Raw genomic sequence first — 15,569 nt, forward strand, 5'->3', positions numbered from 1 at the left:
ACTAGCGTCAGATAATTATCTGGCGACAGCTGTAAAATTATACCGCGGTTGCCCTGTAATAATTAAACAATGTTCAACATTTGAATTAGATGAATATGTCATTAAAAAATCTCTATAATTTCTGCGAGTGGGAACATCTTAGAACAAAACAATCGAATTATCAAAAATAAATAAGTAAAATTATAAATACATAAATTAGTCATGTTCTAATAGTAAACACGCATTATGAAATTCTATTATGAATAAAAGTTACAGATCTCTCACCTGAGAGGGCATACAAATAAGCGCATTGAAGTGGTAAAATTTTCCGTTCAAATGGAACGTTTTGAGCTATCTTTAGAAAGTTTATTGTCATCTTAGGACACGCCCATTTCTTTAGAAATGGATAAAACGGTCAATTTGTTTATTCGAATACCTTTAGAACATAACCTACATATTCAGCCAATCAAATGCTTCCATTTCTCGCGAAGAATCGATTCTTCATGGTGAAGAATTCTTCTATTTCTGAAATATTTAACGGTGTCTGATTGGTTCACTTGACAGTTATATGGGTGTGTCTTCATTGGTTTTTGTTCAGCACACAAAGAGAAACTATTCAAAACCCACGTGCTGTTTACAATGATATTTAAATTTTCTAGGCCTTGCTACACATTTTTTCCACTGTAATCTTTTGTCGCCTTTCTGAATATTATTCTTTTTCACATTTCGGTACATACAGAAAATACAACCATTGTCATGTATATCAGAGACGAACCTTGTCTTTGAAGACAGATTTAAGTCACAATTTTCATCAAATTTTTATTTGACCCTAGACAGCGATACCCACTCCTGCTGACGAGGGCCTTGTCCTCTTAACACATTCAATTTTCAAAAATATAGATTCTTGTTAGTGATGTACTTGTTACAAGGATATTCAATGGTTCAGTAGCTTTAATATCTTTCCCATGCCATTTCCTGTGTAAATTACTTACGTAGCATCGTTTTTAAAACTTTTTTTCAATACCAGTTTCTTCCAGTACCATTTTTCCCGTACATATTAAATTACCTTCATATTCATATACTGTAGTAAAACGTAGGGGGGGGGGGGGAATCAGCCTTTCAGTGAACATTCAATGAACATTTTCGATAGTAAAAGTTATATCTGAAAAAAGTGCCCTCCCCTGTTGCTACGTGCCTGAATCAAGCTATTTCATATAATCCCGTGCTAACCTGAATGGGTTGGAGTCCATTCTGAAACCGCGTGTGTTCGATAGTGATTGCTTGCTCGATATCTACAGCGAGCGGTCAAGTTGAGCATTATATATGACACATCCGTGGGAGGAGTTTATTTTAAATCCATTCATTCGATTGGCTGAGGTTCTGTTCTAAGTCAGTAAGATCATATGAAGAGAAATCTTCGTCATGAAGAATGGGCTCCGCTTCGCTCCGCCCATTCTTCATGACGAAGATTTCTCTTCATATGATCTTACTATTACCTAGAACAGGTCTTCCATAAATATAATAAACGAGTTAACACGTGTTCGACCGAAACTTGTGTTGTGGTAACTTTAACAGACATGATAAGTTCAAAAATATCTACATTTGCAATCCTCGTTGCAATTTGAGTTTTACAGAAGCGAAGAGTCTCTTGCTATCTCTTCTATTTTTTTTAAAGCTTCATTTCAGTGTCACTTATATTGCTTGTCGCGAAGAATGGGGTGTCCTAAAACATTACGACGAATATTTCTTTCTCGTTTCTAAAAATATGGACGTGTCATTATCTTATAATTGACATTCAAAACATGACTCAGAACGTTTCATCCAACCGGCAAATTTTACCACTTCAATGCGCTTCATTGTATTAGGCTTTGTTACAACACGATAACTCTGGCAAGAGATTGAAAAATTACATCATTCCTTTAAAAATCACTGGAGTAGAACAACATGCCTACTTGAACTTTTATCGAAGGAGGTAAAGCCTATACGTAAAATCGATCATCTAACAAGTAGAACCTGCGAAATCTTCACTCCAATCGAGAGTATTGATATCCCTGTTTCATCAACTTGTTTGTTACATGTAATAGCTTGTCTCGTTTTAGAAAATTGTTCTTAGTTACATATCCAATAAACTAGGTGACATTAACTCCATAAACAGATGATAAGGATTACTAGCATATTGCTAAATAAATAAGGGAAGTTGATAATAGCAGAGTACAACATAAGTCAACTTGTGATAAAAATTATTAAAAGACAATTTACGATCTATAAATATAGAAGTTTTGTAAATTTAAGGAATGACTCTTATTCTAGACCAGATTATTCGATATAACCAGACCCCAGGATCATGAAACAAAATTTGACTTTTAACACGTCGGCCAATCTGTTTTCATTTGATCTATTTTTTGATTTCATTTGAATCCATCTCAAAAATTCTCGTGTTCTCGTGTTTACGTATTTGATCAAAGATAAGGTTGTGAATATACATATACATAATATGCACATGTACATGTACATATACATAAGTCAAAACATTATTGCGATTAAACGCAAAAATATTAATTCCGTTTAATCGCAATAATTATTGCGTTTAAATGCAAAATATTGCGTTTAAACGCAATCTTTTGCGATTAAACGCAAAGTGCTTTGCGTTTAAACGCAATGATTATTGTGATTAATCGCAATGTTTTGCTTTTAAACGCAATAGTTATTGCGATTAAACGCAATACATGTAATTATTGCGATTAAACGCAATAAAAATTACTTCTTTCTCTGAACTGGCCTCAACGGGCTTCCGTAATATATATGACCAGGTAAGAAAATTTACGAGTTCAATTTTGTCAATATCCTAGACTTATAGGGAGATTTTGCATACGCTGCATTTCATTTCCGGATATCTGCATAGCATTTCCGAAATTTTTTAATTTCATTTCCGATATTTTAGCTTTTTTTCAGTTTCGACATAATTTTCTTTTCATATCCGGAATTTACCTGTCCGGAAATTTAATGTTTTCCACGTAAGTAAAAATGGAATTTTAAAGGTATTTGTTGCAAAATATTGATTAAAAAAAAATATAAAACTCTATCTATTTATTGATATAAGTTTAAAACTCCATCTATACTTATATGCATACATGTAGCACAATATGTCTAGGAGTATAAAAGAGTTCGCTAAGCATACAACTTTTCCACCACATTCAATGTGCACTAAATTAAATGTTTTTATTTTATTTTTTTTGTATCCATATACGATAGACAACACTTTCTCTAATATATTGTTCTGCAGTACTCATGAATTTTCTCCTACACGATCAGTATAATATAAAATAATGATAGATTTCTTTTAGTAGTGAAGAAACTGCAGTATTATACACGTTATAAATGACAATTTAGAGGCAAAGAGTGAGTCCAGTCAGAAAATCCACATACGCGTGCATGTGTTATACTTTCCGTAACAAAAGGTCATGTCTTCTTGTATACCTGTTGTGCATGCAAACCTCTTGAATACCTTTTGTATACTATATTATACTAAATGTTTTTAAATAATAACAGTTATTAAAATAGGACTAATCTTGTGTATGTGTTATTGTTATCTATTTGCGTATTTTTCTGAGAAACTTAAAAAACGCTTTTCTGAATGTTAAATCAAAGTATCCATAGATGATAGGATTAACAATGTGGTTAATAATAGATGATCGCCTCATTAACATCACCACATTTAAAGTGACAACATCCATTGAATACCAGAAATAGAATGGATCGTTCGTTGCCAAGAGTATAGTCACGAGTGTTGGAAGATACGATAAAATATAAAATGCAATAATAGTAATAAACATGTAAGTGAAGTTATTTCTGACATTTTTATTCCTTTTCTTTCGTATGCTTGATTTCTTTTTTCCAGTTGTATTGACATCTGACTTTTTTCCCGGGGCTTGGCTGGAATTTCCAGTATCCGACAGAGAACCTTGGTTTGCCCTTAGTTCATTATTAAGGCCAGTTTTAGTGTTTGAATTTTCTGTTCCTTTAATTTCCGATTTTACGACTTTTATTCCCACTTCTGAATCAAAATTATCTGGTGATTCTTTATCTTTCATCTCAATTGACATCTCCTCGGCTTTAGACTCAGTTTTGTTCAATGGACCTACACTAGTCATTTCTATGTATGTCGCAGATATTTCTTTTGAAAACCCTAATTCATCATCTGCTGAATCTATTTTTACTTCGCTTTGTACATTATTTACATGATACTTAAATTTTGTATCAGTTCTTCCTTTAAATCGTCGGAAAATCTGAAGGCCAATTGGAATATACAATGCTGCAGTGATACCAACATTGGAAAAAAGAACAAATATTTCAAAGAAAATATAAACCATTTTTAATATGTGTGTTGTTCCTTTGAATTCCCTTAATTCGCACATCTTCACTGTAACATTGTTTTGCAAACAACTGACATCCTGATATCGATATCCAGCAAAATAACCAACCGGAACTGTGTTAATGATTGCAAAAATCAGACAACAGCCAACGGCGCATTTCTTGGCGAAAAATGACATCTGTTTTCCATTGGGACGACAAATTTTCACATATCTGCTGATTGAAATCATCAAAAGGATAAAGGCTGACCAGGATGTTGTCACCCAAGAAATATAATGAAGAAATTGGCACAAGACTTCATGTGGAAAATGAATGTAATTGTAGTTAATAGTAATTCCTAGTGAAGCTAAACACACGGAGGAAAGCAGATCTGCCACGGCTAAATGTGGTATGAAGAACCGTTCCTCTGTTTGCGGCATCTTGTATTTGTAAAGGTACAACACTTCAGCGTTTCCAAGAAATCCCAAGCACAGAAAAATTACAATAATGGAATTATTAAATGACAGCGCATGTGAAAAATAAGAATTGCATTCCGCAACAGCATAGCCAACGGAAGAATTCATGATTTATCCAATGATCGTTATGTTTATCAATGTTAAAATTCTCCCCTTTGTTGCTTAGTAGTCTAGATTTACATGTCCATGTCAAATGCACCGGGCACGCCTACTTAAAGGAAGTTTCAAAATGTCTATACATTGTATTGTTGCATCTACATGTATGAATGATGTAAAAGTTATATACAAGGAAGCTTTAAGTGTTATATTTATTATGATATATATTATATAATCATATTTCCTAGAAAGACCTAAATCATATGCACAGTATATTTTATGCTTGCATGTATACAACTGCAATAAAAATGGAAAACAAACTTGTTTAACACTTGTTCAAACACCTTAAAAACAGCAATTTTTAAAACTCTACTTTAAACTAAGACTTTTGACTAACTTTAGAAAATTTTTGCCTAACTTAAAACTTTCCCAAAAATTAATCTACCAATATATAGTGCCCAAGAATTTCACTCTTCAGAAGTGCATTTAGAAATAGTCCGTACCACAAGACCTTTTCTTGGATACAGACATTTTTATTATAAAAACCTTTAACCTTGGCCATAAATTGGTACTAAGGCTTTCATATTTAAAAAGTGTTTTTTTGTTGACCAGGCCTGGGGGCCATAAAACTTAGGCGAGCTCATTTTTGATCTCAGTCTCACTTTTCCGCTATATATTCCTTTGGCAAAAGTGAGACTGAGATCAAAAGTGAGCTCGTCTAAGTTTTAAGGCCCCTAGGCCAGACCTTTCCTTGCATGCCGAATTTGCTACCTTATGAAATTGGAGTTAACTGCCTTCTGAAAAAACTTGAAGTTGATCATTACTTTTGAACGATTAGTGATAAGGGTTTTATATTTTACATGTGAATTTCTTGTAAGATGACCTTTCTTTAAGTATTAATATATACATGTACATGAATGGCCTTGGAAAAGCATCTGATTCAGTGTTTTACAAACACATTTAGTTTTTAGCTCACCTAAGCTGAAAGCTTCTGTGAGCTTTTCTGATCACATGTTGTATATTAGAAACAAGAGGCCCATGGGCCACATCGCTCACCTGAGAAGCTTTGACCATTCTGTTCTTTACCAGATTTCCCCCTTTAATTTTTTCTACAACAGCTGCTTCCGTTCATTACATACTGCGACCTCACCCTACCTCACTGATAATAATTTAGACATTTTGAAATCTACACTACCCCAGGATGCTTCCATGTGCACATAAATTTTAGCTTTTCTGGCCCAGTGGTTCTTGAGAAGAAGATTTTCAAAGATTTTTCCTATATATTTCTATGTAAAACTTGGATTTCCTATTGTGGTCCCGCCCTACCCCCGGGGGTCATGAATTGAACAATTTAGAATCTACACTACCCCAGGATGCTTCCACATAAGTTTCAGCTTTTCTAAGAGCCCAGTGGTTCTTGAGAAGAAGATTTTCAAAGATTTTTCCTATATATTTCTATGTAAAACTTGGATTTCCCATTGTGGCCCCGCCCTACCCCCGGGGGTCATGATTTGAACAATTTAGAATCTACACTACCCCAGGATGCTTCCACATAAGTTTCAGCTCTAAGGGCCCAGTGGTTCTTGAGAAGAAGATTTTTCAAAGATTTCTATGTAAAATTTGGATTCCCCACTGTGGCCCCGCCCTACCCCCGGGGGTCATGATTTGAATAATTTAGAATCTACACTACCCCAGGATGCTTCCACATAAGTTTTAGCTTTTCTGGCCCAGTGGTTCTTGAGAAGATGATTTTCAAAGATTTTTCCTATATATTTCTATGTAAAACTTGGATTCCCCATTGTGGCCCCGCCCTACCCCCGGGGGTCATGATTTGAACAATTTAGAATCTACACTACCCAGGATGCTTCCACATAAGTTTCAGCTCTAAGGGCCCAGTGGTTCTTGAGAAGAAGATTTTCAAAGATTTTTCCTATATATTTCTATGTAAAACTTGGATTCCCCATTGTGGCCCTGCCCTACCCCCGGGGGTCATGATTTGAACAATTTAGAATCTACATTAACCCAGGATGCAATTCCACATAAGTTTCAGCTTTTCTGGCCCAGTGGTTCTTGAGAAGAAGATTTTTTAATGACCCCACCCTATTTTTGTCTTTTCTTCAATATATATCTCCCCTTGTGAGGGGGCTTGGCCCTTCATTTTAACAATTTAAATTCCCCTTTACCCAAGGATGCTTTGTACCAAGTTTGGTCAAAATTGGCCCAGTGGTTCTTGAGAAGAAGTCGAAAATGTGAAAAGTTTACAGACGGACAGACAGACGGACAGACAGACAGACAGACAGACAGACAGACGGAAATACGGACTATAAATGTGATCAGAAAAGCTCACTTGAGCCTTCGGCTCAGGTGAGCTAAAAATTTAAAAATGATCACCTCAAGAACCACTTGGCCAGGAAAGTTGAAACTTATGTGGAAATACCCATGTTAGCGTAGATTCTAAATTGTTAAAATCATGATCGACCCCCAGGGTTAGGGTAGGGCCATAATGGGGAATCAAAGTTTTACATTTAAACATATAGGAAAAATTTTTAAAAATCTTCTCATGAACCACTGGGCCAGGAAAATTTAAAATATGTGGAAGCATCCTACGGTAGTGTACATTCTAAATTTATTCAAATCATAGTGTTGGGCAACAAAAGGTGTAACAAGGAATCTGGTGAGGAACAACCAGGCCAAAGTTACTCAGGTGAGCATTGTGGCCCATGGGCCTCTTCTGATGAAATTTTATTTGTCTTATTATTCTCCCTTAGTCTGTTGCCCTTGAACTCAGCCAATAAATGTGTATCATCTAAATCTTATCTAATAAGGTCAAAAACAAATGAAGTTATAAACAATTTCTTTATTTTTTACAAATATTTGTACATTGTAACAAATGTTTAAAAATAACAATAATTAATATTGCACACACTTAAGTAAATAAAAACAATATGGCACTAAAAGACTCATACTGAGCTTGGTTAAACATTTACAAATAAGATTTCCTTATTCAAGGTTCAGAATAGCATTTATTGATGTGTTTTAAGAAAAAAAATCACATTGCCTGCATTAAAACATTTTTCCTTCAAGGCTATAACCTACACTTACATGTACAATGGTGAGATAAAGCAAATTAAAGTTGTTGCATCTCAACACACACTGTGGAGTCATTGAATTCCTTGGGGTCAATGTTTATGGGTATGCAAAATTTTGTTGGTTCAAAGAAACATAGTTCTTTTAAGGTACCTCATATACAAAAAAGATAAAAATATGGACAAAAGATTTGTTTGTGGGGGTGTAAATTCATGGAATTTGTGACCAACAAAATCCACAAACACAGCAGGTCCCCCAAGACCACTGATGATTCTACTGAAGCTTATTGAGTTTCTAGAATTGACTTGATTGTCAATGTATTACCTTCTTAACACATGTAGAGAAACTTCATTAACAGTTAAACTTTGGTATCTCTAACACCTATATTTTGAACATTGATATATCCAAGTGATTTTGAAGTCCCAATATCCTGTTCTTAAGTTTTCTACCCTTGATCTCTCCAGTTTTTTCTTGCTTCAATTAAGTTTCAGAAAACTGTATTTTTGGTCTGCTTAGGACATGCAACCAATGATCACCCAGTTTTTTTTTTTGTGGAGATAATGATGTTTTATTGTACATGTATTTCCTTCAGCACTCACATTAAAATTTAACTTCCTGTGGTCAATGAAACTTGTTAAGGTATTTGTTGTAGAACTGTATCTCCTTTTTGCTTGGTTCCCCTGGACCATGGGAACCAACGAAAACAAAATGGTTGTAAATATCCTGGTCCTGCTTGTTAACAGGAGGTGGTTCTACTCCATAACTACTGCCCAGCTTAAACACACTCTTAGGGAACCTAAAACAATGAGTAATTGTTGTTAATTGTTTAATTATTTTAATTTACATGTATCATTTTCTGAAGGCAAAAAATAAATGATTAACATGTTGAAATTAACTTTTTTTTGTTTAATTACTTTAACCTATTACTATAGTATGTAAAAAAAATAATACAAATCTTAAAATTTTATCAATTAATTCAATGAAATATGTGTCCACACATCAAAATAGGGTTTTCAACTTTGATCTCCACACACGTCTTTGTCTATTGATCACAATGTAGAAAACGCTTTATCGTGGTTGCGTTTCTCATTTATTTTCAAACATCTACGAGACTCAGAAATAAAATTAATAAAATGTGAACCAATTCAAGACTTATATCTGGATTTGCACTAGTCCGTACGGACTAGTACCTTACAAAATCTGCTAGTCCGACACAATTTTTAAGTCTCGGACTTACGGACACACTAATGCAAAATTCTCTATGGACAAACTTTACATACTCAGACCTCTCTATAATACTGCCATTTGTCACTTATTTCTGTATGGCACTCACACTAAGTTTTCTATATTACTGACAGTTTTTATAACTTTCTCTGTGACACACATTAAGTACTCTATAAATATTGCAAGTTATTATTATTTTCTCTCTGACAAACATTAAGTTCTTTATCATACTGCCTGTTGTTACCCCCCCCCCCCACCCCACCCCCCACCCACCCACTCAGCCTGTGCCATTATGAAATTCTCAAACTAGTTCTCTATAATAGCTCTTTTCTCTATGACAAAGTGTCATTATCACACTAGGTTCTCTTTTCTCTATATAGAATACCCACACTAAGTTCTCTATAATACTGCCCATTGTCTCACCTCTCTATGACATACTCACACTAAGTTCTCTATAATACTGCCTGTTGTCACTCCTTTTTCTTCTCTCTTTGGTGGGGTCTGACAAACTTCACTGATCTTCACATATCTAGAAATATGAGAAAAAAAATTCTTCGATCAGTTATTTCCACATATCAAAATATTGCAAACTAATTGATTCATCCTATGATTCAATTTCAAGTCCACATTTTGACCAAGTTTAAGCAGATAAGTTTCATGTTGACATTCATATTAAGAACTTGATAAGCGTTTAATCTAGGATAAAGTGAAAGAATGAGAGGAATAATATACTAAAATCATACAGACACATGTACCAATTATCAGTCTATTACAATAGAGCAGAATATTTGAAAAAAAAATCAACATCAAGAAAGATTTTATTTTTATTTCATACTCTGCAGACCATCAATCAATGATGCAAGTACCATGATAATCTATTTGAACAATCTAACTTCACTTTTTAGATTCTGGCATGAAAATGATGTACATTCTAAATACTGACATCCGTAATAAGTCGCTGTGATTGGGTTATACTACTTCTAATACATGTAATTACGTTACATATATCCATGTGTCATTGTCATTTAATATACACTATATTCAATATTTATACCTCATACATCCTTATGTCTTAACGTTTGTGATTGGATACATAAAACATCCAATCCTTACCTTTCATACATCCATGTATCTTTGTGATTGGGTGTATACTTGTGGAGTTCTTGTCCATAATCCTGGGAGTAAGATGGAAATTGTCGCTCTGAAGTCTTGATACTTTGGAATCCCTGTGAACAATAACAAAATAACATTTTTTTCAGAAATTCAACATTTTTCAACATTAAATTTAAATTATTTTGAAAATATTGTTATTCTATCCTGTCCCAGTTGTTACATGTAAAGGATAAGGTCTTTCAATTTTCTCTTAGTTTGCTTTTTTTTAAAATCTGTGATCTTTTAATTTAGAATTTTCCTTTCAAATTCAAATTCTATTAATCCTACCTATCACCAACAAACTAAACTGACTCTTATAATACATGTATATTTACCTTCATAATTACAAACTGATCTTGCAGAGACCAACACAGTCTCATTATACCTGAAACTCAAAATCCTATGAGTTTCTATTACACTCTTTCTACATGTTCTAGATCTGTCTCGTACCTTATACTTGATCTCGCCATCTGAGTCACACTCATACCCAATCTCCAATGCAGAGTTATCGCTCGTTCCTCTCTCAGACACCTCTGCAGTGGGCTCACGTCAAGATTTTTGATATAACGTATAAAACGTGATATTTGCCAGATTTTCAATTTTATTTAATAGTTCTGGATTGATTTAGTAAATATCTATCTCAAAACTCAAACATAAGCATATAAATTCATTTATAATGAATTAAAACAAACGCATTATTTCTCGTGTTTATCACTGTGATATAGGCGAGCCAACGACAGAGGTGAATGTATGAGCCAATGGTAGAGAGTGACTCATACCTTATACTTGATCTCACTATCTGAGTCACACTCATTCTGTCTCATACCTTATACTTGATCTCGCTATCTGAGTCCACTGATGTCTCAGTCACACTAGTTCCGTCCACGTCTGAGCTCTCACTATCACTCTCACTCGATCCTGTAGACAATTGAGATGATGATGAGTCCTTCCCTGAGATGTTTGGATTTACTTCTTGGCTGAAAAATTCAAACGTCATCATCTTACTTGCTTCAATGTTTACTTTTTTAAAATTGAAAATATATTAATTAAAATACTGTATAGGGGGAAAATAACTTGCGATGTTAATATTCGCTATATTCACGGTGTTAACAAATCCGTGAATTCAAGAAACAGTGAATAAATTTCCAATAATCTCCATGTTTTATTTGGAAATTTGAGAATAGACTACGATAGATTTGTATAGGTGTGCGTGCAGTTCATGGTCATTTCAGTCATTGCGAGTAGTACTGTCAATCAATTAATCTTAATTATCACGCTTTACTTTAATTCAAATCGGCAGATAATAACTTGTGTTTGTTCAAAAGCTGTTTTAATAGCCAACGCTACATGTTTCTTCAATCAAAACACGTAGTTGATTACCCGTGCGTAACTAATGTTACCACATGTATTTGTTACCTGCATTCTCATGCATATTAGTTCATGTAGTTTTTATCTACATTTTGGTTTTAAAAATCATTCAGATAAATATCGAACTTACTGACGAAGAAAGTGTGGAAGGATATTATTTCGTAGAACGTAGAACTACATAAAAAGTTTTATTTCCGTCCAGTAGTTTTTCGCTGCGTTGTATTGAAGATTTCGGGTGCACATGCTCTTATCGTAATAGCATAAAGGAAAGTCATTTAACGTTTAGGGACTATTAATAACTGCACTTGTGTTAATCAATTATTTATAAAATCTAACAATTTTATAATAACTTACCCTGTTGTTCGTGAAATAAAGACATAACGCTGATTAATATCGTTTACATGTAGTTATGGTATGGATTAAATGGAGATAAGGGAAGTAACTTTTTTTACATACCAAATTCCGCGAACTCAAGAAACCGCGATCGTGTCAGATGAGAGAAAACCGTGAATATTACAACCCGTGAAATTAATCCCCTATACAGTATCCAATTGTGTGTGTATGGCTTATCCATGGTTTTTCAAAGGATCAAGTATAATTTATGTCATCCTAATCATCAGATTTTAAATGACAGAGCAAAGACCACTATAATTATATGATTAAGTTTTAATTATTAAATAATTAAGAATTTTATTTTTTTATTTAAATTTTTTTTTTTGGTTACTTGTTTGCATATGTTGTTTGGTGTGTGTATGATTTTTTTTTTTAGAAGAACAGACATTCAAGTGTACCCATTTTTCTACAACAGATAAATGATACATAAGAATTTAATGATGCTGAAATAAAAATATTATATTTGGAAGTGTATCATCACATTAAGGGAGTGCAAATGATGACTTTGTTTAATATCGAAGAGCAGTTAGTGTGAGTGCATATTAGGGTTTTAACCTTGGATTATTTAATCTACAATGTATATGATTATTGGGTAAGGTTAACATTGACAGCTCATTAGATATGTTAAAAATAGGGCAAATTTGCTGTTGGTTAGTAACTGTTAATTTTTTCTATTATTTCCCAACGCAGCCCAAGCATTAGTCTACTGCTAAAATCTTATTCCATTTTTTTTTTCAGAATAAATGCACAAATTGAGGATTTCAGATATCATGACCGAAAAAAAAGGTTAACACTCAGGTTTTTAATCTTGATAATGAATTAGACATTATTATAATTATAAGCTAAAGTGCTCAGTGTTTCCATACTACAACTTAGTATGAAACATTTATATAAGTTACAAAATGTACATGTATATCATATAACATGTATTTGTCAACAAATAAAACAAGAGGCCCACGGGCCTAATAGGTCACCTGAGTATTGTGCAACAACTTTCAAACAATTAAATTTGGTTCGTGTTTAAACCGGAGGCCATGAAATTCACAATTTACAATTTTGAAAGAGGCACCATTGCTTATAATAATTATTAACTTAGCATGCTTACTCTATTTACTTAATACCCAGAGGTAGATCAGAGTAACAAAGAGAAAATGCACTTCCACTTTATAACCAGTAGTGCACCTCACCCCAAAGGAACCACTGACCCAGGGCCATATATTTCAACATTTTGCAAATTTTATCATAAAATGGTTGATTAATACCAAAGAGCAGATTTCAAAGCATTAATTTATTTTCAGGCTATGTAAACCCCCCCCCCCCCCTCTTTGACCCTGGGGGCATTAAAAACCACTTTGCTAGATGCACCTTTCTTCATCATAAATATATATATACTTGGATCATTGGCTTAAAACGCAGAAGCAAAGAAAAATATTTACAAAGAATAAATGTATTTTTACTATATAATCAATAGAGCCCCGCCCTAACACCAGAACCCCTGACCCTGGGGCCATAAAATTCACAAATCTGGAAGAGGCACTCTTGCTCATCATAACTATGTGCTTAGTTAATTAATCTAATACCCAGGAGCAGAGAAGAAGATTTTCAAAGAAATAATGCATTTTCACTATATAATCTATAGAGCCCCGCCCTAACACCAGAACCCCTGACCCTGGGGCCATAAAATTCAAAATTTTGGAAGAGGCACTCTTGCTTATCATAACTAGAACTGTCCAATAGGGACAAATACCCCCCGCTGGTTTTTCAGAGAAGGTGCCAATTCGAAAATACTTTATGGATCTAGAGGTGTTCACTATTTACTTATAAAAATTTACAGTTAAATATAAGTGCTCATTATGTTTCTTAATGATTGAAACAAAAGTGCAACCAAACGAAACATCAATACCTATACATTGTAATTCAATCGTAACATTTTTTTATTTCTGCATTAAAGAAATATATTGCAATTATGTGTCATGACACTCTGCAAACTAATTGTTGAAAAAAAAATCATTATACAAAATCAAATTAATCTTGATATATCAAATTCATTTTGAAAATAAAAAGCTGGTCATCCAGTAATGAAGTGCTTTGACAGACAATAAATTACAATTAAGAGAATAAGAGAAGAGAGATCTTTAATTCTTGTGCCTTATTCCCTGGAGATTTGATAACACACACACGCTTGATAAGAGATATGCCTTAACAACCTCCAACACCAAACTCATTAATTTATCTTTAACTGGATGCATGTCCAGCCATTATTCCCAAGAGACAAATGAATTTACATTATCTTCTATGTAATGTAAAAACTGTTTTAAACACTTGATGATGTTTCTTTTTTTTAGTTTTAATGAGTTGTTTTAAGCTGTACTAGTTCACATTTTTGTACAGATATTTTAGATTCTATCTCTCAAACCTTATAAATGAGCCCAAAATGAACAAGTCAATTTAAATAAAAAGTAAAACCTGTAAAATGCAGAAAAATAAACAAATAAAATTGAAAATTCCAGATGCACACCTTCATATGGTGAATAATAAGTGTGCAAATTTTCAGATAAATCCTTGCAACAGTTTGTGAGAAACGGTCTGCACAAGACCACAAAATAAAAATGAAAAAACACCTGTAAAATTCAAAATAATCATCCAATCAAGATGAAAATAGCAGGTGCACACCTTCATATGGTGAATAATATGTGTATAAATTTTCAGACAAATCCTTCCAATAGTTTTTGAGAAATTGTCCGGACAAAATCTCGTCTACAGACAGACAGACAGCTGGACAGACAGACAGACGGACAGACGGACATGGTGATTCCAATATACCCCCCCTAAACTTCGTTTGCGGGGGGTATAACTATGTGCTTATTTAGTGTATTTAATACCCAGGAGAAGAGAAGAAGATTTTCAAAGAAATAATGCATTTTCACTATATTATCTATAGAGCCCCGCCCTAACACCAGAACCCCTGACCCTGGGGCCATAAAATTCACAAATCTGGAAAAGGCACTCTTGCTCATCATAACTATGTGCTTAGTTAGTTTATCTAATACCCAGGAGCAGAGAAGAAGATTTTCAAAGAAATAATGCATTTTCAATATATAATCTATAAAGCCCCGCCCTAACACCAGAACCCCTGACCCTGGGGCCATAAAATTCACAATTTTGAAAGAGGCACTCTTGCTCATCATAACTATGTGCTTAGTTTGTTTATCTAATACCCAGGAGCAGAGAAGATTTTCAAAGAAATAATGCATTTTCAATATATAATCTATAGAGCCCCGCCCTAACACCAGAACCCCTGACCCTGGGGCCATAAATTCACAATTTTGAAAGAGGCACTCTTGCTTATCATAACTATGTGCTTATTTAGTGTATTTAATACCCAGGAGCAGAGAAGAAGATTTTCAAAGAAATAATGCATTTTCACTATATAATCTATAGAGC

General features: G+C 33.8%; 1 protein-coding gene across 1 annotated transcript in view; it reads right to left on the minus strand.

The window, feature by feature from the left end:
- Positions 1–7,780: 7,780 nt before the first annotated feature.
- Positions 7,781–15,569, minus strand: part of LOC134279630 (polyphosphoinositide phosphatase-like) — a 29,294-nt gene continuing 21,505 nt past the window's right edge. The window contains exons 20-23 of the mRNA XM_062762047.1: positions 11,191–11,341; positions 10,326–10,438; positions 9,655–9,741; positions 7,781–8,784 (exon numbers count right to left, since the gene is read on the minus strand). Of these exons, the coding sequence (XP_062618031.1) occupies positions 8,610–8,784; positions 9,655–9,741; positions 10,326–10,438; positions 11,191–11,341 (526 nt within the window). The 3' untranslated portion in view covers positions 7,781–8,609. The remainder of the gene's footprint in view (positions 8,785–9,654; positions 9,742–10,325; positions 10,439–11,190; positions 11,342–15,569) is intronic.

Source organism: Saccostrea cucullata, unplaced genomic scaffold (genome assembly GCF_032062105.1).
Source record: "Saccostrea cucullata isolate Sc308-1 unplaced genomic scaffold, CSIRO_AGI_Scuc_v1 ctg1744, whole genome shotgun sequence".
NCBI lineage: Eukaryota > Metazoa > Mollusca > Bivalvia > Ostreida > Ostreidae > Saccostrea > Saccostrea cuccullata.